The sequence below is a fragment of the Cardiocondyla obscurior genome, linkage group LG23 (genome assembly GCF_019399895.1).
Source record: "Cardiocondyla obscurior isolate alpha-2009 linkage group LG23, Cobs3.1, whole genome shotgun sequence".
NCBI classification, from domain to species: Eukaryota; Metazoa; Arthropoda; class Insecta; order Hymenoptera; family Formicidae; genus Cardiocondyla; species Cardiocondyla obscurior.
In genome coordinates this window covers 2,146,274-2,174,087 of record NC_091886.1, presented here as the reverse complement: position 1 = coordinate 2,174,087, position 27,814 = coordinate 2,146,274, and the positions used below count along the sequence as shown (strand labels likewise).

Genomic DNA, 27,814 nt, shown 5'->3' with positions numbered 1-27,814 from the left:
ATTAATAATAGTACCTCGTAGGTGATGTGGAAAACTTATAATTGATATTAAATATATCCCTTACCCCAGTCTATTTCTTAGATAACAAAACGCTCCTGAGAAACAGCGTCGCGCGCGCGGTTTGACGACTCGGCCGGCCGATCGTCAGGTGTAGGGGGAAAAGGAGGAGGAGTCTCTGAAATCGGGCCGAAATGTGCAACTAATTCCGAGCACTGCTTTAATTAATCACGTTAAGGACCGAATCGGACGTGAGCGAAACACGCGACGCATCGTGGTTCATAAAATTCACGGATGTTCAATTCCCGAGTCGACATTCGCTCGGTGTTGCAACGCGAAAAAGGAGAAGGGGAAAAGAAAAACTCCCCGACTCGCGCCCTGAATTCGATAACGAAGATTAACCGAGATTCGTCCGACGTCTGGATGTACTTTCTCCCAGATCGGGCTCGTCCTTGGACCGCACGATGGACCGGCGACTAACTAACTTCGTAGACCCGTTGCACCGCGCACGCGAAGCCCGTCCTTGCCAGTCCTTCGTACGAAATTGACGTCCGCGCATTTTGCAATAATGGCAAACGCCACGTTCGAACGACTCACGCGAGCATTATCTACGCTTCGCGCGCGATTATCGAGAGATTCCTACGTCCGCGCGCGTCGAATTCTTCGCGCGTTAGGCATCAAACTGTCGTCCCAGCAGCCGTATTAATCCCCATTACGTAGCCTTAACCGAGAGCGGATCTAATAAATCGAACGGTAATCGTAAACGATCGGACAGATGATGAGCGTTCGCCGAACGAAAGAATGATATAAAGATAAAATTCCTTGCGAATTATCAGACGGTTGTTTATAAGTTCGTTTCGTGAACGTCAAGTCGGCTCACCGAGCGTGCTCTACGAATAAATGACCAATGGAATGTCGAGACCCCGAGGTAAACTTTTTAATCGCGTGGCGGATTATTTATTAGAAGAATCTTTACGTTTGTGTGCGATTGGGATTTAGAAAACCATCCACCGCCGGCGAAGAATTCGCGTGAATCGACGTAACGTTCGGGACGATTACTACATCAGAAGACAGCGATCAATTCTCGCTGGAGAAAGTCGTGGGAAGAAGCGACGAACTCTCCCGAATTTAATGAACGAAGACGGTGCTTAGAAATAAACGCGACGATACCGCGAACGATCGGGTCGAGAGAGTGAGATTTAATTATTCACTAATCGGGAAACGTTGTAATTAATAACGACAGGAACATCTATAAAACTTTGCGTTAACTTAATTATTATTTAGGAGAAAAAAAAAAAAAAAATATAAGAGCGACACCGTCGAGCTATCATGTAACTGATAAAAATTACAAGCCGAAAGAAAAACTAACAAACCTGAAAAGTGAGAAATGCACAACTTTCATTAAACACAGCTCTCTTCGCAGTTTTTTAAATGTTGCTAAACCGGTAACTGGAAAACTGCCGTGGCTTTCGACGCGGCAGAGACAAAGATTGCACATGTGAGTTTACCCCCGCGTGAAATTAACAACAACGTACTTTACCCCAATACTTTTCGCGGCAACACCCCCACCGTTGCTGGTGAATGTATGCACTTTACGATATCGACGCTTTGCGTTCACGATAATCCAAGCAATCGTGTATTTATTACAGTAACAAACAATTTGATCGGTTACAACGAAGAAATGCATTACATCATAGGAAAAAGAAGAGCCATCACTGCCGCGTCGTGCGCTCAGCGATAACGACGGAAAAAAAAGAAAGAGTAAAAGGAATAAAGGATTGGGTTACAGTTTCTGCACGATGTCGAATTTGTCCTTGAAGCCGATCGATTCCTTTTTCGGATCATATTTTTTGCGCTGCGCCAGCATCTCCCTGAGCTGCTTCGCACTCATCGTCAGATTCAGGCCCTGGGACCGGGCCTCGCTGTTGTTCGTGCCTTCTCCGACGCCCAAGCTGCCGTTACCCGTACTGTGAACATGGTTCACGCCGCTGCTACCATTTTCCCGCATATTCGAGTCTTTTTCGCCGGGCGTTGTCTGCATGACGGTGGTGCTGTCGCTGTGCGCTGTGTCGTTTGAGTTGATCGACTTCTGCGTGCTCTGAAACATAAATTAAATTGCACGGATGTTATCGAGAAACGTAGAATAATTATGAAACTGAAAAAGAAAAATTAGAAGCAAAATTTATCGAACGTTTCAACAATGTTCGCGGCAAGTCGGGAAGTTTTATTCGCAGCTTATATTGCATAACGTATAAAATAAAAAGAATTGTATGTAACATCAGTGTACAAAGGTAGTTATTACAATATTAATAAATACGGAAGTTGCATAGAGCTCAGTCGAGACAGATCGAGATTTATTACGCGCGTGTGTGTAATTTATACAATTTTTATTTTTTTTTCTTCTTTTTAATAGAACGCTTTTAACAACCTCGCGGTTGCAGCCTGCCCGGAATAGGATCGAGATAAAAATTACTCTGCGTTACGAAGGCAGAAACGGAACGGGAGGAGATATTTTCTTTTAAGCCGAATGACACTGCGGCTTTTATTCTTTTTTTTTTTTATTTTTACGTCCGTGTTCGCGCGCAATCTTCTAACGCTCGGGCAAAAACTGCGCGCGATGTAATACGGTTGGATTCACAAATGCGCCTAGCGCAGGGACTAACGAGACAAATTAGCCTCTGCCCGTGCGTCTCGCGATCGTATCGCGTACACCTCAGTCAGGTATAGCGCTCGGCACGAGCACTCGCGAGTTCGGATAAAGATCGCTGCCCGCGGAGGGATACTCGTAATGACCTTGGATCCTGATGCAATTCTGAACGGTACTTAAAGGAATTCCATCACTTGGCGTCATGCACGACGATGGAAAGAACCGGTCTTTTCCCCGCGCGCGCGGACCGTTTAAATCCCTTCGAAATAATGTTAGTCGGCTATCGCCGCAGCTGCCGCTACGGTCCCACAAGGTGCATATCACGTAAACTAAAAAGCAGATATGCTGCGGCGACGACGACCAGCGTGCGTGACCTTGGTGCAGCCGTCGGCCGCAGCAAACGTAATATCTGCTTTTTAGCGTACGAGATTTTTAGTATTCCGAATTATCGGAACGTACGTTCGCAGCGTGCACGGTTATTTATTTCGTCGCGACACGCGTATCCTTTTGCTTTTCCCCGCGGTAACTGTGTTAACCGATAATCGCGAGCGTAATTAAAGTAATCCGGTGTAACAACTAGATGGAGGAACGAGGTACGTAACGGTACGTAGATAGCGAAACCATAAATATCTCTGAATCACGCTGTAATTTGTAATTAATCTTAATAAATCAAAAATGAGATAAGACACTGAAATGAATTAAAATTTTTTAGATTAAAGAAAATGAATTGCAGAATGCTCCAGGAGCATTATTCTTTTCGTTGACGTTTGAAAAACAAAGATTCGAATAAAAAAATTAAGTACGAGGCCGTGTCGCAGGTGGTTTTGTCACGTTTCTGCATAGAGACTGACTTTCTGTGACATTATCGCAATATCTTCGATATCTTCGCTCACAGAGACTTTCGCGCATATTGCACGCAATATTTTTATCCCGCTACTGTTGACGCAACGATTCCACAGAATTACAGGAATATCGCGAAATATCAGCGACCGTGAACGCTTCGCGAGAACCAAAATTTATTTTTCTACCTAAGCTCGATCAAAGCAAGTCTGTCTGTCACAATTCCGATTTCAAATCCTCAGAATGAAGCTGAAAAATTTCTCAAAGCCTAATCTCAGTCGCGCGTCGTTAATATTCGTTGCCTTATCTTTATCAAAGCGCCACGCTTGTTTTCACTCGTCGGTAAAGGTTATCGGTGGACGTGGATGGAACAATCTACGTTGTGCGTCGCCTATAAATTCACCTGTGCTCTTTAGGGCTGAGCAACGTGCAATTACTCGCACGCGCGCACTGACGCAAGAATGAAATTACTCAAGGAGAGACATTCTGAAGCCAGCAGCGCGCATATCGCGCCTCGAACACGCGTTTATCTCTGGGTTATGTATGTAGACAAGTATTTAATTATATCCGCGAGAAAACGTGGTGCAATGTTGGTTTCCTTCTCGAATGGGGGAATCCCCGTTATCTGCACAGGTATTCGGACGGGACGTGCACGGGTTTTTTGGCAAGCGATATTCTAAAATCGTTCTAGAACGAGACACGGAAATAAAATAGGATCGAATAACGGAGTTCGAGATGTCATTCTCATTGTCGCAGTCGCGTTACGTCACGCTACGTCGATGTGATAAATAATTTTTCGGCGGCTTTAAAGGATATAGCTTTATTATTTAGGGAAGGCGCTTTAATAAAATTATTAAATTAATAAAAAATTAATTTAAAAAAATTTATATCGCATCTCAAAGATTAAATTCGTGATCAACTTACAGAGATATGTTTGGGGAAAAAAAAACAGCAATAGACGCATTTGTGTACATTGGAATATAGCACACGACTTTGCGTCTGTGTCGGTTGCGTTACGCAAGAAGCAGGAAATGTCCTATTTCGGTATGGGAAACATAGGATGACTATTAATTGTATCGGGAGTACAATATCGCAATGCGCAATTGTACACAGATTTCCTCGAATCCTCTTTTACGTAATCGAGCCGAGCGTCATTTGCAGATTTTCTTAACAAGATGACGTACGAAACACGCGGCTAACAATATTTAGAGAGGAAATTGAATTAAATTTTAACGTAAGTAAAAATGCTTTTAAATTTTTGACAACTAGTGGCCATTTTGTATTAATTTTACAATGATCAGTGCTTGATTTAAAAATCAGGTCTCCATTGAAAAATTTTTCAAAGAATTTCGGTCGCGTGAATTGTTACTGCCTACGACGAGAAGAATCTCACGATACTCTGACCTCCCACTTATTTCATTATCATAACTATGTATGTTAACTTGATAAAAAGACCGAGTTCCGTCGCCCGTTAACTTTACATATTCATAACTTTACCTAGATTCAGAGTGATTACTTCGCAATAATGTCTCTATTATAATAAATTACTTGAGTATTATTCTCTTATTTAAATACAAAATTAATCTTCAACGAAATTATATTTTACTATAATAAAATTAAAAATAAAAGAAAATTATTCGTCAAAACTGTAAATTCGTAAATAAAATAATTTAAATATTCTAAATTATAAATTATAAATATCCTAAATAGTCGGCACTTAAAATTACAATCGTTACGTTACAAGTATAATATTTCCAAAATTATTTTTCCTTAAGTATGTAAATCAAATTTAAATTTAATGTGACTTTGACGCGAGTGACGACGTCTCTCTCGATGGGTCGACGTGAACGCGGAATTTACGTAACGTGAAAATCGCAGGAAGTGGATATTTTGCCAGGCGAGAGGAACGGGAGGCGATCTTTCCGATCGAAAGAAAGTGAACGCGTGCATTTATCACATGCCCGTTGAAATTATTTGAATCGCGCGAATCTCACGATAACGACTCCGCGTGCATCGCAGCGCGTCCTCCAAAAACACGACTTCCTGCGATTAATGGCGTAATGACTCGCATCCGAGAGCCGTATTGTTGCCGTCGCAGGTGCACTCGCCCCGATAACGACCTAAGCAAACAACGGGCAGATGTTGCCGAGCGCGTAACTCCTAGAACACCCAGATAATGCTGGGACTTTGACAGAATTATCGGAAGAAAAAGTTGCGCGAAAAGAACACCGGACGAAATTAGAAAATTCAGAAGAAAAAAAGCATGAATCACAAGAATTTTTATCGACAATTATTTTCCTTCGTCTCTTCCTCCTGCCACTAATATTCATTATCTCAAAAATAATATTTTTTTTGCAGCAATAAATAACTTAAATTGCATTTCCGGGACAGTGTTCTGCGTATGAAACATCTGGGAAAGATATTGGCTGTTCGTGTTGCAAGATGCTGTTGATTTATTTAAAGAAAAAAAAAAATAAAAGAGCTATTACGACTTTTTCGTACGCCAGCTCTTCGCGGCAGCAAAAATGACTCATTCCCCACCGCGTGGCATGATAAAGCATGCATAACTACCATGAATTTGTTCCGTTCGACCGATCCTTTTCCTCCTTGAACGCAGCTCTGCCGCGTTTTATTATTGTATTGCACATCAAGATAGAATTTTTTGCATAAAACTGAGAGTTATTGAAATTGTCTTTTCATTGGAAAATATTTGCATCCCTATTCGTGCTCATACTTAAAAAAAAAAAAAATAACTAATGTAAAGTTATTAGCTATAAACTATTCGTAATTAAAAATTGGCCCACGATACTGAAACTTATTTTAATCTTTCGCAAATTAATCAGTATGTATAATACAGGTATAAACGAGCAGGACAGATTATTGTCGCGACCCTGAAATTATATGCAAGAATTATAAAACGATATATCAGATTTATAGCGGCGCCGGATAAGATTAGACACAGCTAGATCCCAACGAGCGACCTTTCATACTTGTAATCTGCGAGATTTTCACGGCTGACCGGCAGAATTGAGTTCGGCGTTACGAAGGATACGAGAGAAAGCATCGCGTATGCACTGTTGAAGCAAGATTGTAACAATCGCGAATGCTATGATAACGATATCAACGAGAACAGGAGATAAGAGAGATTACTAGAAGAGACGACGTTTCGAACAAGAGAAAGAGACTCGGCTAGTTTCATGTCCTTCCGTTCTCGCGTAAACGTAAAAAAAAAATAAAATCGTTACGACTCGTTTCGTAATTACGTGGCTAGTTAAAGAAATTAATTTGAGTATTTTTGTATAATAAGAGGGACGTCGTTATTTTTGTTTTTGCAAGCTAAATCGTTTGCACGCTGCAGATTAAAAATAGCGATTTACTAAATCCTGATTTTAGCCTTTTTTTTTTTATTTTAAAGTAAAATGCGGTGATGACATAACTTTGTCGGCATTGCAGTTTTTTAAAATACCGTAAAGGAGCAAACGAAAAGTGATAAGGTACGTCGAATTATTTGCTTTTTTTTAACAACAATAAAACGCAAGATTATTAAGCGCGCGTTTCGGACAGTAAATAATTATATTAATTTTTTTAGAATAATTACAATCGAGTAATCCTGGCTGACGGCGTTCGACATCCTTCCCTCCTTCCGTGGCAGCGTTCTGAATAATCCTGACGTGTCGTAGCATTCGACAATCACTTTACACTATATTACCCAACTTCCGCTTTTTTTTTCTTCTACAATTACGATCACTAATACTATTACTCGGGATACGTAGAAGCGAGCACTACCATCGGCTATCAAAGAACGACGGTGAATTATCGCGGCGATTAAAATTAAGAAGCGCGACGAACGATCAGCTGTTCCCCGCGCGCAATCTTCCACGAGTCCTTCAGAAATCACTCGTTCGAAGCGAGACGAGAATCACGGACGCGACGAAGAGGACGGGCGAGGTGGCATTTTAGTGACAGGCGCCGGAACCTGCCGAAGAAAATTTTAATGGAAGGTCGGAAGTGCCCGAATAATACGCGGAATATTACGCGCCGGAACCTGCCGAAGGAAATTTTAATGGAAGGTCGGAAGTGCCCGAATAATACGCGGAATATTACGCGCCGGACGCTAGCGCCGCGCCGCGCTTGCTACGTAACCTTGTCGATCGGAAGACACTTTTTCGAGGGACGAAACGAAGCGCGTTACGATGAATGGAATAACGCAGGGGTGCGGAAAACGATCTTCCGTAGCCGAGGCAACGATGTCGACGTTTAATCGTACGCGGAACCTCTTAATCGCGATCGAAAATACGCGGTTATCGCGGAGCGATTAGCGACACGTCCGCGTATCTCGGCCTCCGCGACTGGACTGAAGTTAGAGTCAGGAGATTTCGGCCCTTAGAGAAAGCGAGACGACTGCGTAAAGAAAGTGAGACAATCGATCGTCAGTTGATTGTTATCCTTCTCGCTTGGATTTCTCGAAGCGTCGAGCTCGACGCCGAGGTTTGTTTACGTATTTTTTTTATCATGCACTCGGCGAGGCTCTGGGTGTTTTTTATTTTGCGATCGCCGGGGTGAATCGTTATTTTCGAGCTCCTAAATCGTCGTCGCTTTAAAACTTTTGTTCGGACAAGCCTTAGAAATAATCTAGTAATCCGAATATTTTTCGTAAGGTTTCCTTAATATTTATTTCTTATAAAACTACTCGCAGTAATATTGACTGACGGGATTTACTCTCGCTTGGCAGGAAACGAACTTAACAAGAGAACGAATCAACGTTGCGGAAAAGAGGCAACAATTAAGAATTAATTCACGTAACACCAATTTTTTTTTTTTTAATATTAGTAGAATAAGAAAGCAATTTTCTTCATTAATTTTTTTGGCAAAAAAATAAAAAGACGTCGTGCAGAAAAAAAAAGAAAAAAACCCTTATTTCTACTCGCAAATATTTAATTGAGACATATTTATCCAAGAACGGTAAAAAAAAAATAGCGCTTCGAGCTGGTCAGTCATTACACGCGATGGGAAGCAGGAAGTATCAAACGGCAATTTTTATTGCCGTGTATAGGTCGAAAGAGACCGTACGTTGGCACGTGCAAATCAACAGAGCTTCCGCTTATTCAGCATGATTCAATCACATTTCATTCATCCCTATGGCACATTCGCGCGTATCTTGTGACTTGGAGAAACGATATGATACCGCCTCGATTTAAGCACGCGTGCCGAGATGTAATCATACATATATTATTTCAACGCAATAATAACAAAAGCTGTTACACAACCATATCACTGCGATTGCCATCAACAATATTTATGAATCATTAAGAAACGCACATTCAAAACAAAATCATCTTCCTTACAAAGCTAGAAAAATAGCAGAACAAAAATTCCAAAATCTCTAACAAAATTAAAGCAGCGTCAATTTTATTTTATAATTAATTTAAATTAAAATTAAAAAAAAACGTAGCAAAGAACCGCGCGGCGTTCCATCAATCGAACCTCGTCTCGCAATTTACAGAGAACGCGTTAGGACTTATTCGAATTCCTTTCATGTAATAAATACGCTGCTTGCGACACGCGAGAGTGCATACGTTACACGCAGTACGCTGGAAAACAGATATGGCGTTTGCTGCGACGACGGCGGCTAGCGTACGTGACTTTTCCCGCTTGATATCCTTCATGAGCAGCCGAGAACAAGGGAGATAGCAGTGGAGGCGCGTTCCTCATATCACTGATAACACGCGTTCTAAATGAGACTCGACGACAACCACGACAAGGTTACGTACGCCAGCCCCGCTCGTCGTCGCAGCTAACGCCATATCTGTCTTTCAGCGTGCATTACTTGCTCATTAAATCAACGCGACAAATTGCGAACGCGTCGCATTGAAAATAAAGAGCTTCGACGCGACACGCGGACTTTCGATATTTCGTATTTCGTACCGTACTTGCCGCGACGCAGCAAAAGTATCTGTACCTTCGCCTTCGTTAACGCGGTTAATTATTAATTGCCGCTCGAAAGTTCAAACGTTAATAATTCACTCACGCAGCTTATAAGAGATAACGCGAACCGACTTTGTAACTGATTCAGTGGCCTAGAAATAAAAGAAAGGATACGTAACGAGTACAGGCACGTTCGTCCTTCGGCGGTTCGTCCTTCTATCTCCGAGTCATAACGCGATCGATCGTTCTCATTCAAAATTATATATTTCGAGAGGAGAAGAAAAAGAAATAATAACCGATATTAAATTATGACCAATGATTATGAGTAATCTGATTATTATTGCAAGCTGAAGAGCACGCTGGGATAAAATTCTACGAGTTTCCAATCGGAGCCTAACTTTCGCCAAGTGTGACGCGATACGCTTGAATTACCATACTTTTTATCTTCGGTACGATCGAGGCTGCATCTTTCCGCGTAACTGATAATAATGAAAGAAGACGTGACGCGTCGCGCAATGAGAAATCAGCGCGAGATAATCGCACGGTGCCGGCTGGAAGGGGGGGAAAAAAAAAAATTGCAGTTTCTCATTTTATTAGTCAGCTGACGGGATGCGGGCAAAGACGCGTCATCGCCAAGAAAAGATACATCGATGGGAAAATTAAGTAGACGTTGTTGCAACGACTTACGTAACCGTTTCTCTGAAAAAGATTTTTGACGATCCGGCCTTAAATCATTTCTCGCTCTTCGCGTCTCTCGTTTTTTTTTTTGATAATTCATGTAAAAACGCAACTGAACTCCGCACGTTTCTTATCGTCGTAACGTTGTGATTACTGCAGTGCAGATCCGATCAGATTACGATAAATACAATAATAATAAAAAGAAAAAAAAGAGAGAGAGATACTTAAGAACCTGATTTCCGTGCGGTTGTAAATATCAAACGAGCATGCACTCATACGAAGTTAAACTTGTGCGAAATAAATATAATATTTAAGATAAAATTTATTGTACGAATCAACGCTGGACGGGTAATATAAAATTGCCGAACGAGGCAAATTTAGAAAAAAAAGAGAGGAAAAAAATTCAACTTGGAAATAAGTAGAAAAAATTAATAAATTTTAAAGTTATATTATTGTGCAGCTGATTTTCGTATCTCGAAGCGTGAGGGAAAGCAAGAACGAATCTCTTTTGTGCGTCAAATTTCTATTCCAAACTACTTTTCCTGCAACGCATCGATCATCGAAATGACTAAAAAGAACAGAGTGACGGCAAGACTGTTCCGCGGAGAAATAACTAATTGCGACGCGATGACGTGTGTGCATTCAATACCGCGCACTTGCTTATGTATATTTTAAAAAGGCTCTATACACGCTAAAAAAATACTTGTACGTCACTCGTTACTCTGTGAAAACTAATGTAATGTTTAACGAGTAATTATCAGCTAGATATAAGTTTCGATAAAAATAAAAGCACTATAATGCAGGACATACACGAATAATACATTTATATATTTTCTAACTCCAGCCATTTTACGTTACCTAATTTACCTAAATTTCTTTTCTTCATTAACACGCGTCGCCTCGCTTCCACATTCATTCAAACTAATTAAAATAATAAAACAAGAGATTTAGCCAGAATTAAATTAACAAATTAATGAATTCTCGTTACGGACAAGGACATTTTTTTTTTCCTTTGAAGCTAAAAAAAGAACCTAACTGAAATAAAAACCGATTTTAAAAGGTGCCCGTTCTCAGAGTAAAGCACAAAGTCCACCGAGATATTTATGTCGCTTGCAAGAGTTGATTTTTTTTTTCCGTAAGTGCGACTTTGTCACGCGTGCTACCGTCTTAAATAAATAACAATAACGGAGCCTCGCGGCGTTACGCTGGCTAAGATTATTCTCGATGCCCGATGAATTGCCGGCGTTGCTGCACGCGTCGCATGCGTGTTAGACACTTTCTAGCGCCGACGTAAAAACAAGAGCGGCGGCAACGAATTCAACAGGTGGACCCGCGCGGCGCGACTCGGATAAATTCCACGCGAATGCCAGAGATTCCTTCGACACGGGCGCGTCGTCTCTCGGGACTTTCGCGGCCGAAGAAAACGGCCGATTAACCAACGGGTTCGTCTTAACTCGCGCTAACCACTTTCCTCCTTCTCTTTCTCTCTCTGTCTCCGATTTACCAGAATACGCTTTGCACATTTTTCACCCGGAACGGCAAAACGCGACGGTGCTTAAGCAACAGGTGGCGGTCTCAAGATTTTTTTTTTTTTTAATTTTGTTTCTGTCTAATTTTTTTTTTTTTTTTTATGGAAAAATAATTGAGAAAATTAATGAATAGCACTCTGTTCGTCTGTATATTTTCAGCGCGCGAATTTATTAATTTAGAGGCGTTTATATTTGTTAAAGGCGATTGTTCGCAATTTGCAAGCGAGCCACTTGCTCTCGCGATTCCAATTTCTTCACACGTGCAATTTATTCGGGTTTTATTTAGACACGCCGTCGTGTCTCATTAACGATAATAATGCCGATCGCAGACTTTCCCCGTCGTTAGAGAAAAATACATTTGAGGGCGCGTTTTGCGTCTACAGATTTATTAACCGAGTGAACATTATAAATCTCGAATACCGGCCGCAGTACACACCAAGTGATCTACGTTAAAGTTCTTAAAAATGCTTGAAAGATCGTTTTCTTTTCGTTAAGTCGAATTAAATAAATTTTCAGAAACTGCTCCCCCAAGTACAATATAATTGAAAGAAACAGCAATCTATTAATTACAATGTAAAGATCGATTCAACGGATAATTCAATCCTGAAACATCTTTGCGAGACTCCGCTTTCACTCCGAAAAGAAAATTAAGGAACTTGTCGAACACGACGAAGTCGTGAGGCTCACTTACTTGGTCAACGGAGCTGTTGCTGCCTTCGGAGCGGTCCTCCGCGCTGTTGGGATTCCTCTCCGGCGTCTTGATCACCTTGACGTTCGGCATGGTGCCCTTGACGATGACGTTGTTCTCCCTGAAGTAGTCGTCGGCCTCCTGGTCGACGACCAGCAGCTTGGTCTCGTTGGCGAACGCCTTGATGCGCTCGACCACCTGATTGTGGGTCTCATTGGCGATGTCGATCTCGTTAACCTCAACTATCCGGTCGCCCTGGCGCAGCCCGGCAGCCTGGCTCGGCGAGCCGTCGTCCACCTTGCCGATGAACTGACCGTTCTTGCCCTTCTGCGCGTGCAGATTGAAGCCGTAGCCGTTGAAGTCGTCCCACTTGACGATGTGGCAGAGCCGGGCGCACGGCGCCTTATCGTCCTTGAACGAGGACATCGTGCGTCGCGACGCGTCGGTCTCGCTCTCGACGGGGCAAGGTGAGCGGTGAAGGAGGGCGACGCGAGTGAATTAAGCGCCGGAGCGATCACCACCGTGTCCGCAAGTACCGAAGGTACGCGCGAAACGCGGCGGCCGCGAGCACGGTGTCGTCGAAACGAAGCGAGAAGTAGAAAACCGTGCGGCCGCGGTGCGCCGTGAGGCAAACTGGACGGACGGGAGCACTACGCGCGCGCACACGCCAAGTACGTTTGTTCCCGCAACAGTGTCGTCGGCGTCAGCGTACGTAGACACGCGGACGCGGAGTGTGAAACTGCCGGAGACCAGCGCGAGCGCTGGCGCCGAAGACCGGCCGAAGCTGCGCCGAAGGCCGCGGAGTGGCGGCGTCGCCACCGGCCGACTCATCCTTGCCCGAGCTCGAGCCATTTTATTTGTGTAGTAATATATACAGGGTGTCTCACCCCATGTGTCGAATCCGTTAGGAATAGATAGAACTCGGGTAGACAAATAAGAAAGTCCCACACCATTTTGCAAAATTCTCAATGGTTATTGAGAAAAAAATTAATTTGTCTAGCGCAAGAGCAACAAGGAAGCTGCGGGCGAGTGATGTCACGCTCACTCGCCCGCAGCTTCCTTGTTGCTCTTGCGCTAGACAAATTAATTTTTTTCTCAATAACCATTGAGAATTTTGCAAAATGGTGTGGGACTTTCTTATTTGTCTACCCGAGTTCTGTCTATTCCTAACGGATTCGACACATGGGGTGAGACACCCTGTATATATGTATGTATGTTAGATTATGTGTAGTAATATATATATATATATGTATGTATGTTAGATTTATTACAATACCTTGCTTGTATCTTTTGGGTATCTAAAGTAACGGATAAACAATCGCGTTAACGAAATATAAGGTATTTCCACTAGCAAAGACAGCACATAAGAGCATAAGAAGATAATTAAAATGTATCCCAGACACATAACAATCTACAAACAAAAATTAATGCATTTTCTACACGTATTTTACTGTTACTGGCAAAATTTTATATATCTTAGTAATTTTATATATCTTACTTACTTGAGGCAAAACTTCGTAATGTGTTGCATTGTCACTGTAGTAAGTAATTGATCGTATAACAATGGGATTTAAAAGATAAGCGCAATAAGTAAGTTTGCTAAGAGGAATCCAACCTTTGAACGATAAAAACTCATTAAGAATGCCTGTATAAAAAATAAATATGTAATTAGATAAAAGTTAACATTGTATTACTAAATTTATGTCTACTTAATGATATTAATTTATACATATATCAATACACAATATTATAATCGTATATTAACAGATACACAACCTCCGTTTTTAGTACATGTTATTACAAGCCATGCTATACTCGTCGCCCAAAGTGTTCTGAATAAAGTCATATAAACAGCAGCACTTAAAATGGACATGTGCCGCTGATAGCGTAATACATAAATATCGACAGCGATTACGAGACACCAACACAAAAATATAATTTTCTAAAATGTATATCAAGTTATTAAATTTTTTTATTATAATACTCGTTATAAAAATTTTAATAATAAATGTCTTTCAACATTCTATAAAATAAAAATGGTATTTTTACCTTTTTCAAAGCCAAGTTATTATTCAATTTTTTTAAAATATACCCTGAAATCATCCCAATGATATACGGATTTATTCTCATCCATGGTTTGTCGTACATGATATCTCTCATTCTATTAATTTCGCTAAATCTGTACAAAAAAGAAAAATGTTATCTTAAATATATCTTTATACTAAAATGAAATATTTCAACTTACGTTGGCACATAATCATAAACGTATGAAGTGTATCCATTGAGAAGTGCGGAAGTGATCAAAAAGGTAATTATTAGAGTAACGACGGTGTAGAAATAGCTGAAATATTCGAAAAAAAAACATATATCAAAGATACATTAACTACAATGTTAATTTTCAACTAATTAACTTACGTAGTCGACAAAATTAATAGTATTACAGCGATTATATAAAATTGCATGTCATTCGCTAAATACCAGCTCCAGTGCATACACTGCAATAAAAATATTAACATAAATTTATTAAAATATAAGCTTTATTTGCAATTCTTGAAGGTAACTTTAAGCTCATTATAGTTATACATATTCATACCATTGTATCGAAACTAAAGAAATTATTTATGTACAGAAGATTCCTCCACTAGTATTTTGGGCACATTTCATGTGCTCTTTCATACATGTAAAACTGTGACGTCTTGTCAAACCAAGTCGAGCTTAATTGCCACAATATTAACGCAGTCATGTAAGCTGGAGTCAATCTTAACAAAAATATTAAAAATATTAAAAATTACGCTGACAATCATGTACGTACATTTTAATCGATACTTTTCATACACTTTCAAATCTTTTTCAGTCGTTTAATCTAACTCATTGGCGTTTTCACATTCTTAAATTAAGACAATGAAAAACTTACCGAGTAATTCTTTTTATTATATAAATAAAAAATTCAATCAGATTCTCTTTACATTGAATAGATTTACTCAATGTTTTGTTTGTTCTGTTGCTTAAATACAAGTAAGTAACTAAGCACCCGCTTGAAAAAAAGTAAACGTCAACACATATAGAAAAATAATTAATTAAGTAAGAAAAATATTTATCAAAAATGTTCCAAATCCAGACTTTGTTATCTGCGAATAAAAAAACAATTTTTTTTATAAAATAAAATATAAAAGATAAGACTAATGATACGTTTAAAAATACATTTTAGATTATTCACCAATAGAATCCCATGTATACAAAAAGTAGTGATAAAAAATTATTATAATTATGCTTAAAAATTTTAAGCCATGAATGACAGGTATTGCATCGGTATCTAGTTTTGTAGAAAATATTTCTTTCGTATTTCTATAAACGGAGAAGCACATTAGTACTTTCCCCAATTTGCTCTCCTCACGTAAAACTGAATTTGTTCTTGTTTCTCCATCTAAATCATAATTTATGTAGTAATTTTAATAATAATATAAAAATTAAAATATTCAGATTAAATAAGAATATCGGATAAAACACATAATGTATACATCAAAAAATTAATAATCTGTTAAATAATGGAATTTAAACTACTTTTATAAAATTTTATGCAATATTTACGTTGTTGAGTTTCATTCATTTTTACGCGTTTTTTATGTATAAGTATTTCGTACACCGTTCCAATTGCCGTCATCAATAAAGTAATTCCCAAATATACGCTACAAATATAATATTACATACATTCTTTAATATTAAAAGGAAAAAATAAGCTAAAAATTATTTATAAAATAGTGGCAATTTTTAATTTCTAAAGACTTACCAGAAGATATAAAACGTACTGGTAAATAGCCAATTATTATCATTTTTTAGATTTTTAACTTGGATCAGTTGAAAATCCGAGAAATAAAAATTGTCATTCAAGATATCCTTATCATTAAATATTACATTCAAAATAAAACTTAGTTCTTGTGTAGTACACGATGCTGGTAGACAGAGACCTAATGTAATAACGTCCTAAAATAATTTTTTTTTTAAGTAACTAATAATACAACGTATTTCTTTTCCTTTTTTATATTACTCAAATATCTAAAACTCAAGCTTATTACCTCGATAGAATAATTTACACGATACTGAAGAGTACTATTGTGAGCAAAATGCGCAACAAAGTAATTTAGTTGAAAAGGTAATTCTTTTTGCAAATCACGAAACAACGTGCTATTAAATATCGGTTGTTGTGAAAGTAATGAAAAAACTGTGCTTGTCATATCGAGACATTGACTACGGCTGCCCATCCAGTAATTATTACCAAAAAGAAATGAAACTGGTTTAAATACGCCACTAGCATCTAACACTAAAAATAAAAATTAATGTGCAAATACTTTATTATTTTATAAATTTTTTTTTTTTATCGGCACTTGCGTCTTCTTCATAATTACCGATTATATGGAATTAATACCGATGTGTGTAATGCAGTTTAGCATACCTTTCAAACTCCACAGCATTCGGTGATCGACAGCTGTTTGAAGGTTTTGTAATTCCTCTCTGCATCTTGTTGAGTTGAGAAGCTGAGATTTTGATGCTACTATATAAGCTGGTATTTTGGTGAAAATATTATTATTAATCTTTTCAGTATTTGTTGAAACACAAGACAATATTAAACTTGTGCAAATACAAAAGATGAATGCAAATTGCAACATATTGGTTCTTGTTTCTATCACCTTTACTTTTCTGCTATTATTGCACAGAGGTTTTTTTTCTCGATTATTCCGAGTCCTTTGGTTGCTCTTAACTGACTAAGACTTTTATTTGCGTATCTTACTTTATATTATTCTTGTTACGTTCCGAACAAGCTCGTAGATTTCTGAATGCACTCGATTTACGCGAGATATTGTAAAAAATATCATTTATAAGTATCTGCATGACATTCGCAACAGCAATATTATATTCTTTATACATGTAAATTAAGAAAAAAAAAAATAATTATATACTACAATTATATAAAAAATATGATAATTTCATTTTTTTATTTTAAAAGTAAACCTGTTTTTTTTCAAACGTAATACAACGTGTACATTCTAAAAAAATTTATATTCTCAGATACACATAATTATTTGTTTTTTTACTTCCTTTGAATACAGAATATATTTAAATAAATGAATAATTTGATAATTTAGTATCAAGTTAATAATCGTGTATATTGAATGAAGTGTAGAACTCTAGATAATGTTTTAATAGCAAAAAAAAATTCCCGTATTTATAGACTATCTGCATCCAGATCAAATGTCATACGTGCAATATGATACATGTTGAGCGAACTAGATAAATTATGTATGCATATTTTAATTACTCTACAATAACCTCGACATATTTACGGTTATAAATATATTAACCGCTTAATACACGTTTGTACGTTAACGGGTTAACGTTGCTTGTATATGTCACAGAAGTGTGCATTAAGCGGATAATATATGTACAGTTATTGACAGAAAGGTTGCAACACTAATTATTAATTAGTGTTGCAACCTTTGTTTATTATTATTATTAATTATTATTAATTGTTATTGTTATTAATTTCTAAAATCGTGTCCCTAACTTCAAGCGTTGCAACCTTTCTGTCAATAACTGTACATATATCGTTTAAATATATGCATTCACAAAAGGAATCAGTCGAGATTCATATCGAATTATAAAATACAGATACATAAATGATTTTAAAGTTACGTGGGCATCGTAAAAAGATTAAAAATTATTTCGTCTTAAATTCTGCCAAGAGATTCGAACGTTTGAATTCGCGCGCGCCGCTGCCATTGCGGAAGCATCAGAACCTTTATTTCACCCGCATCTGGCGCGCCGATCGCACGTAGCGGTGATTCAAAGGCGCGGCGGCGCACTGCGTTTCATTGCCGCGATGCCGTCACGAAGGCGCGTGTGGTGAACGTTCGGTCGTGACGTGACTGGAAGTTACTCGGAGAAGTCGAGCGACCGTGCGAGCGGACGAGGGCTAGTCGGCCAGCGCGCGGGACACGACCGCGTGATGCGAACGCTCTTCTCGTAGCGCGTCGCGCATCGTCGTCGCAGGGTGATCGTCGACGAGTCTCGGTCTCGGGCAGTGACGTGCGTGTTAAACCGAGAAGCGCAGGGAATCTCAAGATGTGGAGCCCGACGCACGTTCAAGTGACAGGTAAGGCGACATCGCGACAGCGATGCGTCGTAACGTTTGTAACGACGCTTTTACATTCCCCTCCCTCTTTCCCCTCCCCCTTGGCCCTAACGACAGGTGGTCGGATCCGCAGACGCGCCGCCGAAGAATACCCTCCTCCCCCTACCGCCCCCGTAACTCGATTGTCAGATACGCGGGCGCACGTATGGACGCGTGTGTTGTATTACGAGGTTACATGCCTCTCGCGTTCGTGGAAATCTAGGCGAGCGAAACGCGAGTCTCGTCGCCACCGTACAGGAACGTATTTTAAGGCCGTCCGAGCTCCGAGCTTCGTCAGGCCGAGCACGTAGACGCCGCGTCGAGGGATATTGCCTCGTATTCGTCACCCGACGCGTGTCAACGCTTACAAGAGATCCTCGCGGGGACTCTTGAAGATAAGTAGGAGATAAGAATAGGATGCGTTAAGACGCGAGGAATCGTCGAGAAAGCACGTTTCTCTCCTTCGTGCGGTGAAGAATTAACGTTAGAATAAAGTGACGAAGATAGTGCAGATAAATCTTACATTTATTACTTTATAATACATATGCAAGATATGTTTGATAGAATTTAATTAATAGAAAAATTAAGTTTAACTTTTTTTATTTTAATTCAAAATAAATATCCAAGTTCGTAACAGTTAAAAAAACAATTTTTTTCTTCTTTTTCAGTTACATTCTTGTTTACGTACGTTCCAGAAATATGAGCACTCCCGACGTTTATAATATTTAATAAAAAATCTTTGGTCCGAGTAAATTAACTTTTTATCTCCCGAAATTTTAATCTTATCAGTAACATTAATGACATCGCGATCTAGTATATCAAGGGATGCGTCATGAAAATCGTCCGATTTGTAGCTCTCGTTATCTCAAATCGAAGACGCGGAGCGTAAAAAAATGCGTATAAACACGAATGAGATACGCCGCCTCGCTGCAGTACATGTCATCACCACATCGTGCATTGAAAGTCTGAGAATGCGCCGCGCGAAAGAAAGAAAAAAAAACAATTCTTCCTCTTTCGCTCTCGTGCATTCCACGCCTACGATCGTATTAAGTCTCTCGTTTAGGGCCGGGCTCTCTGTAATTCGCTCATTGTCAGCTTTGCTTTTTTGCGCGAAAGAAAGGATTGCACAATCGCGCGCCACGAAAATCTTGCTTCGAGATTCGTCACGCGCCGGATATCTGGACGCTTTCCAAACGTCGATATAATTTTACGTCGACGTTAAAGAAATAAGTTCTAAGAGGTTCCTTGAGATTATTCTCCGCGGGAACGTAATTTTTATTTCGGACGACTCGAGTGATATTTTTAATTAACTCCAACGGCAGTTGAGATGCAATTTTAATTATACGAAATAACTCGCCGCGCAGAAACGCTGGCTTCTACTTGCTTGCTTCATTGCTATGCGAGAAAGAGTTTATCGGTACTGAATCTAGTTGCATTGAAATTTTCGAACTGCGAGGGCTCCGCGTGATATTTCTCTTTGTCAGACGTACATTTAGTGACGCATCCCTCGCTTTGCTATTCAAAACAGTTATATTATTCGTCGGTTAAATTTAACGATAGGTTCTTAAAGCACGCAAGTCTATCTTCGATCTTTGGATAATCTCGTATCGAAAAGAATTTCTCTCCTTCTTTCGCTCTCGTTATCTTTTATACAATGGCTCGATCGTTGGTAATTCATCGGTCTTTCAACCTTCGGTATGCGAAGCTTTTAATTAGAGTACGTCATTCACCGCGAACTGATCGTAAGAGAGAAGCCCCAGTTACCGAGAACGTTGTTAATTCGCGAAAGTGTGCACGAGTTAGAGCACTTGTCCTCTTAATTAGCACGCGCGAAACTTTTACCTTTGGGCGTTAGATGGATATCAAATGGAGAGTATAGCAACCGAAAAGCAATAATATACCTGGCCAATATAACGTGAAAAAGGAAAAGAAAGCCTGACGTCTTCGTTAAAAATAATTAGTTTACCCAAAAAGTCTCTTCTGATTCAGAGAAAATATTTTCTTGCCAAAGAGACCAAAGAGATGAAATAAAATCTTGAAAACTTTGCAGAGTTATGAGCCAAGTTTTCATTTATCGTTTTTATAATTAAAAAAAAACGCGTGATTTGAAAAATATAATGGAACAAAAGTAAATAAGGTGTCACGTATCGTATGTCCAATTATAAATCTTCACCTAAAGTTGCTCTCTAGCAACTTCGACGAGTGACAAGTTCCGTTCGTATCTCGCTGCAAAATATGTGGTGCGTAAAAACGTGTTTCTAAACTCTTTCTTCTGTTCTGCATAAAGTTATCTCTATCGATCGGACTGGATTTACCTTCCTAGATTGCGAATGCCAAACGGAAAGGATCTTTGATTTTTACATTCTTAACTTTATCTCTGTTGTTTTAAATATTCTTATAAAATATTGAACCTAACGCGGCTGTTTAAAAATTAATTTACCAACTCGATACTTAAATAACTCTTCGAGATTGAGAGAAAAATCAGTCGATAAATTTGGCCGTCGAATTGTAACCGCGATCACGTCATTGAGAACCGTTGGAAGCTGCTCTCGACAGACTAAACGGTATTCGATCGCAGTCTCACTGCGACAAGAACTTTTCGAGTTCATAACTTCGTCTCGATTGCAATTTGATCGCGGAGGAGGATGCGGAGAATCTCCCGATTCTTCACCGCGTGCGGGAAATCAGGGAACGTAGCTAGCTTTTCGTATTTTACACGTTCCATTATGGTTCATTGCCGTTGCACGTGTGAGAACGAGGAAGTGCCTCTGACAGTTATTCGGTAACGCTTCATGTTACGAACTAACGGGTTACAGTTGCAAAAGAGACGCAGGTTTTTTCCCCTCCCTTTCCTTATATTTATTTTATTTTTTTTTTTTTGCCGCATATATGTATTTCGTGAACTTAAAAACCTAACCATTTTACGATCCTGCGGGTTATGTAAATTTAGATTTCATGCCCCTCTGTAGAGAAACACCTACAAAGGTTACTGCCATGATACAGCAATTCGGAACATACTACTTGAGATTTAACATAAAGAAGTATTAAAAAAAATTTGTTTTTCTGCTTTATCTCGTTAATAAATTATTTTTAAATATTTTTTGTGCCCAAATATATTTTATCAATTATAATAATTTAATTTGAACGTTTTTTTATTTATTATTATTACGAAACTCGTGATTTATACGTTTTTTAATTGATTTCGCGCATTGTAATTTATTGTGAAGTAAAACTTAAAATGTAATTAAAAATTTACTACATATACACGTTACATAATCGACAGCTAATTAAAATATCGTGTAAATATAAAAATATCTCTCTTTTCTTTTAATTAATATTTAATACACAGTTAAATATTATAGCACTACTGTTGAATACGTAAATAATAATATGAAAAAAATATGATAAAACGGTAACAGATTCCTCGAAATTGCGAAACCAATGAGGCGGTAACTGATACAGATTCATCGTACAGCTTTTACTCTGATATAAGCGAGAGCGATTATGCGCGAAAGCCACAACGTGAAATTTTCTCGTGGGCACAAATCGTGGAAAGTTGATTAAAGAAAAATACTGTAGATATGCACGAGAGCTGTTAAAGAAATCTCTATTTTCACGACGATTTATTATTTTGTTTCACGTTAATATTTATATGCGAGAACTTAATATAAAATTATGAAACACGTATTACGTTTATATATATATGTATATATCCACTTATTTGCTTTCCAAGTATCTAGTTAACGATTTATTTTACATTCTAATACCCAGCGTTATCAGACTAAAGTAACATAAACGACATTTCGTTTTATATTATTCCATATTTATTCTGCATTTAATTTTACTGATACTTAATTTTTTTTTTTTTTTTTTTCTTTACAGTTCAAAGAGCTAAGGATTTGCTAACTAAAGGAAAGCACAGTAAGTACGATATTTTCAATATCTCTTGATTGCAAAAATTTCTTTAGCGATGCCTTTTATGTATAAGAATTTATCAAGCACGAACAAGATTGAGTATGTGATTAAGACGTAAAAAGTCTTTAATCTCCTGATGCCTGAAACATCCTGAACGCAACACATCCTAAGATCTCTCGATACACCAGCTGTCACCCGTTTTCTCCCATTTACTAGCACGTGCATCATCACGTTTCTCACCTACTTGCAAGTTATTCGCACGTTCGCGTCGGTACCAAATGACCTCGTATTCCGCGGCTATTTTAGGTCATGAATCAGTTTTCGCTGACAAAACAATTTTTTTTTCAAAACAATTATGTAAAGATTTTGTTGTTACCGTATGAACCAAAACTTAGACTTTGTTCGAAATGAATTAATTTAAATATCTCAGCAGAATTTTCGTTGTTGAATTAATGCAATTTTTTTTATTAAGAAATCGTTAGTTTATTAAGATTTAATAATAAAGCCACGTCGAGTTTCTTTAATATGAAGATTAATTTACAAATATGTTGCATATTTTAGTAAAATAGAAGAATTTAAAAGCAAAATAAAATTTATAGCAATAGACAAGTGCAAAGTTTCGGTAAAACTTTTACAAGTTGATGCTCCGATTGTAGCCAATGCAACGTGAGCGCGAGTGGTATCTCCTCGACCTAATAATCAGTGTAATTGCGCGACAAGTTAATGACTTCCCGATGCTCGTCCGCGATACATACGTTGTGACATTACTATATTTATTTAGCTGCAATGTAAAATGAGCAAACGTGCCGCTGCTAACGCAAGAACATATATTATACTTAATGATAGGTTTCTACCTGAAGAAAAATGTTTAGAAGCGCGTCGATGGCGCGTTATATGTTGTCGGATTAAATTATTTTTCATTATTCACGCGTAAGAGAAAATTGAATTGCCCCAATTTGATTAATTTTCATGCATATTTTATCCGATTAATGTGCAAAAAAACAAACGTATGCAAATCAATTAAGGTAATGCTTTCCAGCTGAGATCAAAGCTAAAATCGGAATTTACTTTTATATATGTGTACGAGGTCTAAACAAATTATTACGTTTCTATAACGATCAAGAGCAGGCGTATTTTCTTCGCCGGGTGAGACCTTTAACTCCCGTTACACACATCTCATTAATCTCCCGACCTCACTCCCCGTCAACTCATACCCTCACCTACGCAACGTCGAAACAACACGAATTGAATATATATGTACGTATGCAGAGACCAACGATTGCTTCGTCACGATCGCACTCGGCAAGGAAAAGTACCAGACGTCGGTGAAGAAAGAGGCTACCAAGGACGTGGAATGGCACGAGGAGTGCGAGCTGCTGATACCGGAGCAAGGAAATACCGCGGAAATCGTCCTCACCGCCCTACACCGCAATTTCCTGGGTGTTGACGAGTTCCTCGGCACCGCCAGCATTCCGCTCTCCAGCTTCGACGTGTACGAGAGGCCCAGAAACAGATGGTGTGTTTCCGATAGCGTTAATTGCAAATTGCGTTCTATGCAAATTTTTTCCCACACTCCCCGCCCACGGAAAAGTTGCCCGAGAATCAGAAACCGTTTATGGCGTATCGCCTATTCTCATTAATCATTCGCGTTTCTTCTTGCATATTTAAGACGTGACATTATTATCGGCCGTTTGTCTTATATGGTAATAATTTTTTTTATGTAATTAAATTAAGTTATTTTTTGTTGCAATAGAATTTTTTTTTGAATTTATATTTATTACTTATTTATATTCTTATCTCAATTATATTTGATAAATTTTACGTTACAACATATATTAACTAATAAATAGATTTCAATTATTGGAATTATTAAAATATAAAATTTGTGTTTCACTATTTTGCCAGCAAAAATATAATTTATTTTATCCGTTGTCAAGAAATTTGAGGGAATAAATGCGCTTGTATTAGGTACACGCTTAACTGTAAACCAGGCAAAGAGAACACGAAGGAGAGAGGGGAGCTCGAGGTGAAGATCGGTTTTATCGTGAAGGCTGGGAGTCTGACTGACCTAAGTAAGAAAGAGCGTCACAAAAGCTCCTTAGGACAATTGTCTACAGCCGCGCAGTCAATCGGCGGGAGTTTACTTAGCATAGGCAGCCTTGAGAAGCGTAAAGGTCTAAAAAAATTAGCCAAATCAATTGGGAACAAAGTCAAAGGCAAGAGCAAGAATCGACTGGATGGAAATAATTTGAATGAAAAGGAGGAACGTGAATTTAAAGTCACGCGACAGGAACCGGGTGAAGCTGATCCCGGAGTTATCAGCGAAGATGAAGATGAATTCACGGTAAGTAAAAGCTACTGATATTATCTATATTCTTATTCCGAAGTAAGCAATAAGAAATAATTGGAAATAATTATGTCTATTGGACACAATTTTTAATATATTATCTGTTGCAGTTTGACGATTTGTCTCATAAGAGCTCTGCCTCCTCGCTGAATGTACCCGTGCAAGCGAGTGCTAATAGCGGCAATGCCAACGGCACCTCAAATGGGTCGCAGAACAATGTCTTTAGGGAAGTGCACACGCCACCGGTACCAGTTAACGCTGCGCCGAGCAAACCGCCGCGATTTGCTATGAGCGCATCTACTACAAATCTATCGAAAGTCGACAATTTAACGAAAGACGACGAGTGGGGATTGAAGCTTTTAGGCAAGCAGGCGAGCAGCGTACCTAAAAGGTGACGTGTTTAAAGTTACTCTTATCTTCAAAAAAAATGAGAGAAAAATAGAAGAAAAACGAAACGCACTATTCGAAAGCTTAACAGTATTATAATAAATGTATTAATAATTAAAATGTAGCGGTTAGATTTATTAAGCAAAGTATAAGCATGATAAAACAATACGCATATTATGTCCGTCAGATGGGGAAGCAAGCCTAAGATCGTGGTGGACGAGCTGCAGGATATCAAACGTGATGCATCGCCTATTCGTTCACAATCGCCGATTACGTCAAAGCTGAAAGATTTTCCGGAACCACCCAGTCCAGCACCGAGGGAAATTCTTTACTCGAGGAATAAGGACGAGAAACTAGCTGCGAGCAAGGAGAAACTGGCCGCGAGCAAGGAGAAACTTGCCGCGAGCAAAGAAAAACTTGTGAAGGAAGATAAAAAAGATAAAAAGGATGAGAAATACGACCTACGAAATTCCAAGGAGGAGAAAAATACGAAGAAAGACAAGAAAAAAGACAAGGAAAGCAAATTGAAAGATGCCAACGACGAGAATCACTTGTCTTCCGAAAGAATTATCATTGGCGGCGAAGACGCCGTTAAGAATGCTACGAATTTTAAGAGTCGCCTACCGCACGAGGTCTTGAATCAGTTTGATGGAAAATCAAGAGAGGTATGTATTGAAACGTAACAAAATTTTTTATTTTAGTTAATTTAAACTTCTATTATTTTTTTTGCAAATAAAATAGTATATAGTTGTCACAGTTCTTAATAAAATTAATTTTTTATTACTAAATAACTTTTCCTAATTAAAACATTTATTTTTAGGATCTAATAGAACTGGCGTTGCAACTGCAGACGCAAATCACGGAGAAGAATAAGAGACTCACTGATCTGGAGGATTATATTGACGCATTACTTTTACGTGTGATTGAATCTTCTCCGCGATTACTTCAAAATCCGTATCAGAGGCGACTGTCATCCCCCGGAAATCAGTAGATCGATAATTAAGAATCGGCCAAGTTTAAAAATTGATGAAGCTTTTCTATCTCTACTTGGGAATTATTCCCTTTTTTAAATGCCTTAGTGATACTTTTCTTATTTAGATATCACTGACAAGTCGTAAGTGGCTATTTGTTATTAGCATTGCTCGATATTTTAATTTATTCGCTTTTATGCATTATGATATGAACGAAAAGATATAATGTTCTCGCGGCAACGTTACAAGATCCATATATTTTTTCTGTATTTATTTATCAACCCGCGAGAATAATTGTTAAACTAAATGATAATAAGTAAATACCGATTTACTTATTATCGGAAGAAGCCAGTTTGTTATTGATGTAAACGAAGAATGGAGTGTGGCTGCCAAAGCTAAAGATAATTTTGCATTTTATATTATCTCCTGTCTTCCCAGTAAAAAAAAAAAAGAAACACGAAGTTCGAAAGCTTAGGTTTGTTCGCGATCGAGATTTCCGTCCAACTCGAACTTGCGAGGAAACAGCGAACACGTTTGTATCTCTTTATAATTAACTATATATAAGTTAACTCAAATAATTTGTTAATATAAGTAAAAGTTCTGCCGGACCTGAAGCTTCGCGATAGTTAAACGCAAGAAAACACGTGCCTTCCGTTTTGTACATGTATGTATGCACTCTCATTAAATCTAACTACGTCTTGTTATTTAAAGCACTGTTAAATTACAAACATTATTAAATAAAGATAATATAGAAATAATACAAAAACCCCTATTTAAGTTCTTCAATTATTATCATCCTGAAGTCGAACTTGAAGAATAATTTTCTTTTATCGAAAACCTGGACGTTTTTATAAACTCGGATAAACCATGTGCACGCTTCGCGTGCTTTATTTTTTTAATAGTTCTAATTCGTGTGCGTCATTATAATTGGGGACGTTAATTAATTATAATTTTTACATGATGATTACAATTAAGTAATCTATGGTCGATGGAGTGTTGTCGGTTCAAGAAATGCAATTGCAAACTACGATAAAAAAATCATGCGACTTACCAATCTGCATGAGCTTCAGCGGAGTTGTGGATTTCTGCCGGTGACTGTAACATAAAGAAGAAAATATTAAAATACATATACTAGTTAATTCACAAGTTTAACAAAAAAAAAAAGTAAAGGTTTTTTTAAAATTTAATTTAAACAATTGATATTCACCTAAGAGTTGCTCCGCCGATGCAGGATGCCCCCCGGGCCTGCTCCTCCTCTCAGATGGGACGTGACGAGCCATCCTTCCGCGCACTGGAAACTCGCGAGATTCTAGTCCACGACACTCCCGACCGTCTCAAATTCTCGAATTCGAAACGAGAAACGGGCTACGACGCACGGATGCCTCGAAATTTTCCTTGCGAACTGGAGCCGCGTGCTCGCCGTGACCTCTAGTAATACGCAGTATTTGTCGAGTCATTCTTTCGCGCACTGGAAACTCGCGAGATACTAGTCCACGACACTCCCGACCGTCTCAAATCCTCGAATTCGAAACGAGAAACGGGCTACGACGCACGGATGCCTCGGCATTTTCCTTTCGAACTCGGACCGCGTGCTCGCCATGTCCTCTGGTAGTACGCAATAGCACTAGTTACGTAGTCTGTTACCAACTCGCAATCAGGCGATCGATGGAGCGCTGTGATTGGTCGGCGCGCTAGAGAAATTGCGTGTCGACCAATTACAGCAT

General features: G+C 38.7%; 4 protein-coding genes and 1 long non-coding RNA gene across 5 annotated transcripts; 1 reads left to right on the top strand and 4 right to left on the bottom strand.

The window, feature by feature from the left end:
* Window positions 1–1,149: 1,149 nt before the first annotated feature.
* LOC139111175 (Na(+)/H(+) exchange regulatory cofactor NHE-RF2) lies at window positions 1,150–13,168 on the bottom strand. Its single transcript, XM_070671299.1, has 2 exons — window positions 12,308–13,168; window positions 1,150–2,095 (listed from the first exon to the last, which is right to left on the bottom strand). The coding sequence occupies exons 1-2, from the start codon at window positions 12,728–12,730 to the stop codon at window positions 1,781–1,783; spliced, it is 738 nt and encodes a 245-aa protein (XP_070527400.1). The 5' UTR covers window positions 12,731–13,168; the 3' UTR covers window positions 1,150–1,780.
* A 355-nt stretch (window positions 13,169–13,523) lies between these two features.
* On the bottom strand, window positions 13,524–17,127 carry LOC139111264 (nose resistant to fluoxetine protein 6-like). The gene is made up of 13 exons (XM_070671407.1): window positions 16,755–17,127; window positions 16,378–16,622; window positions 16,092–16,285; window positions 15,893–15,990; window positions 15,522–15,728; window positions 15,219–15,432; window positions 14,898–15,063; window positions 14,720–14,799; window positions 14,550–14,645; window positions 14,354–14,483; window positions 14,081–14,246; window positions 13,807–13,949; window positions 13,524–13,715 (listed from the first exon to the last, which is right to left on the bottom strand). Exons 1-7 carry the CDS (start codon window positions 16,966–16,968, stop codon window positions 14,946–14,948), a joined length of 1,290 nt encoding a protein of 429 aa, XP_070527508.1. The 5' UTR covers window positions 16,969–17,127; the 3' UTR covers window positions 13,524–13,715; window positions 13,807–13,949; window positions 14,081–14,246; window positions 14,354–14,483; window positions 14,550–14,645; window positions 14,720–14,799; window positions 14,898–14,945.
* On the bottom strand, window positions 13,572–14,876 carry LOC139111397 (nose resistant to fluoxetine protein 6-like). The gene is made up of 7 exons (XM_070671652.1): window positions 14,850–14,876; window positions 14,720–14,799; window positions 14,550–14,645; window positions 14,354–14,483; window positions 14,096–14,246; window positions 13,807–13,949; window positions 13,572–13,715 (listed from the first exon to the last, which is right to left on the bottom strand). The coding sequence occupies exons 1-7, from the start codon at window positions 14,874–14,876 to the stop codon at window positions 13,572–13,574; spliced, it is 771 nt and encodes a 256-aa protein (XP_070527753.1).
* Window positions 17,128–18,161: 1,034 nt separating the features above from the next.
* Rip11 (Rab11 interacting protein) lies at window positions 18,162–26,856 on the top strand. Its single transcript, XM_070671297.1, has 7 exons — window positions 18,162–18,452; window positions 22,353–22,391; window positions 23,655–23,901; window positions 24,354–24,729; window positions 24,843–25,123; window positions 25,307–25,784; window positions 25,940–26,856. Exons 1-7 carry the CDS (start codon window positions 18,422–18,424, stop codon window positions 26,108–26,110), a joined length of 1,623 nt encoding a protein of 540 aa, XP_070527398.1. The 5' UTR covers window positions 18,162–18,421; the 3' UTR covers window positions 26,111–26,856.
* On the bottom strand, window positions 26,745–27,616 carry LOC139111174 (uncharacterized). Its single transcript, XR_011547159.1, has 2 exons — window positions 27,298–27,616; window positions 26,745–27,185 (listed from the first exon to the last, which is right to left on the bottom strand). It is a non-coding gene; the product is annotated as an uncharacterized lncRNA (long non-coding RNA).
* Window positions 27,617–27,814: the final 198 nt, after the last annotated feature.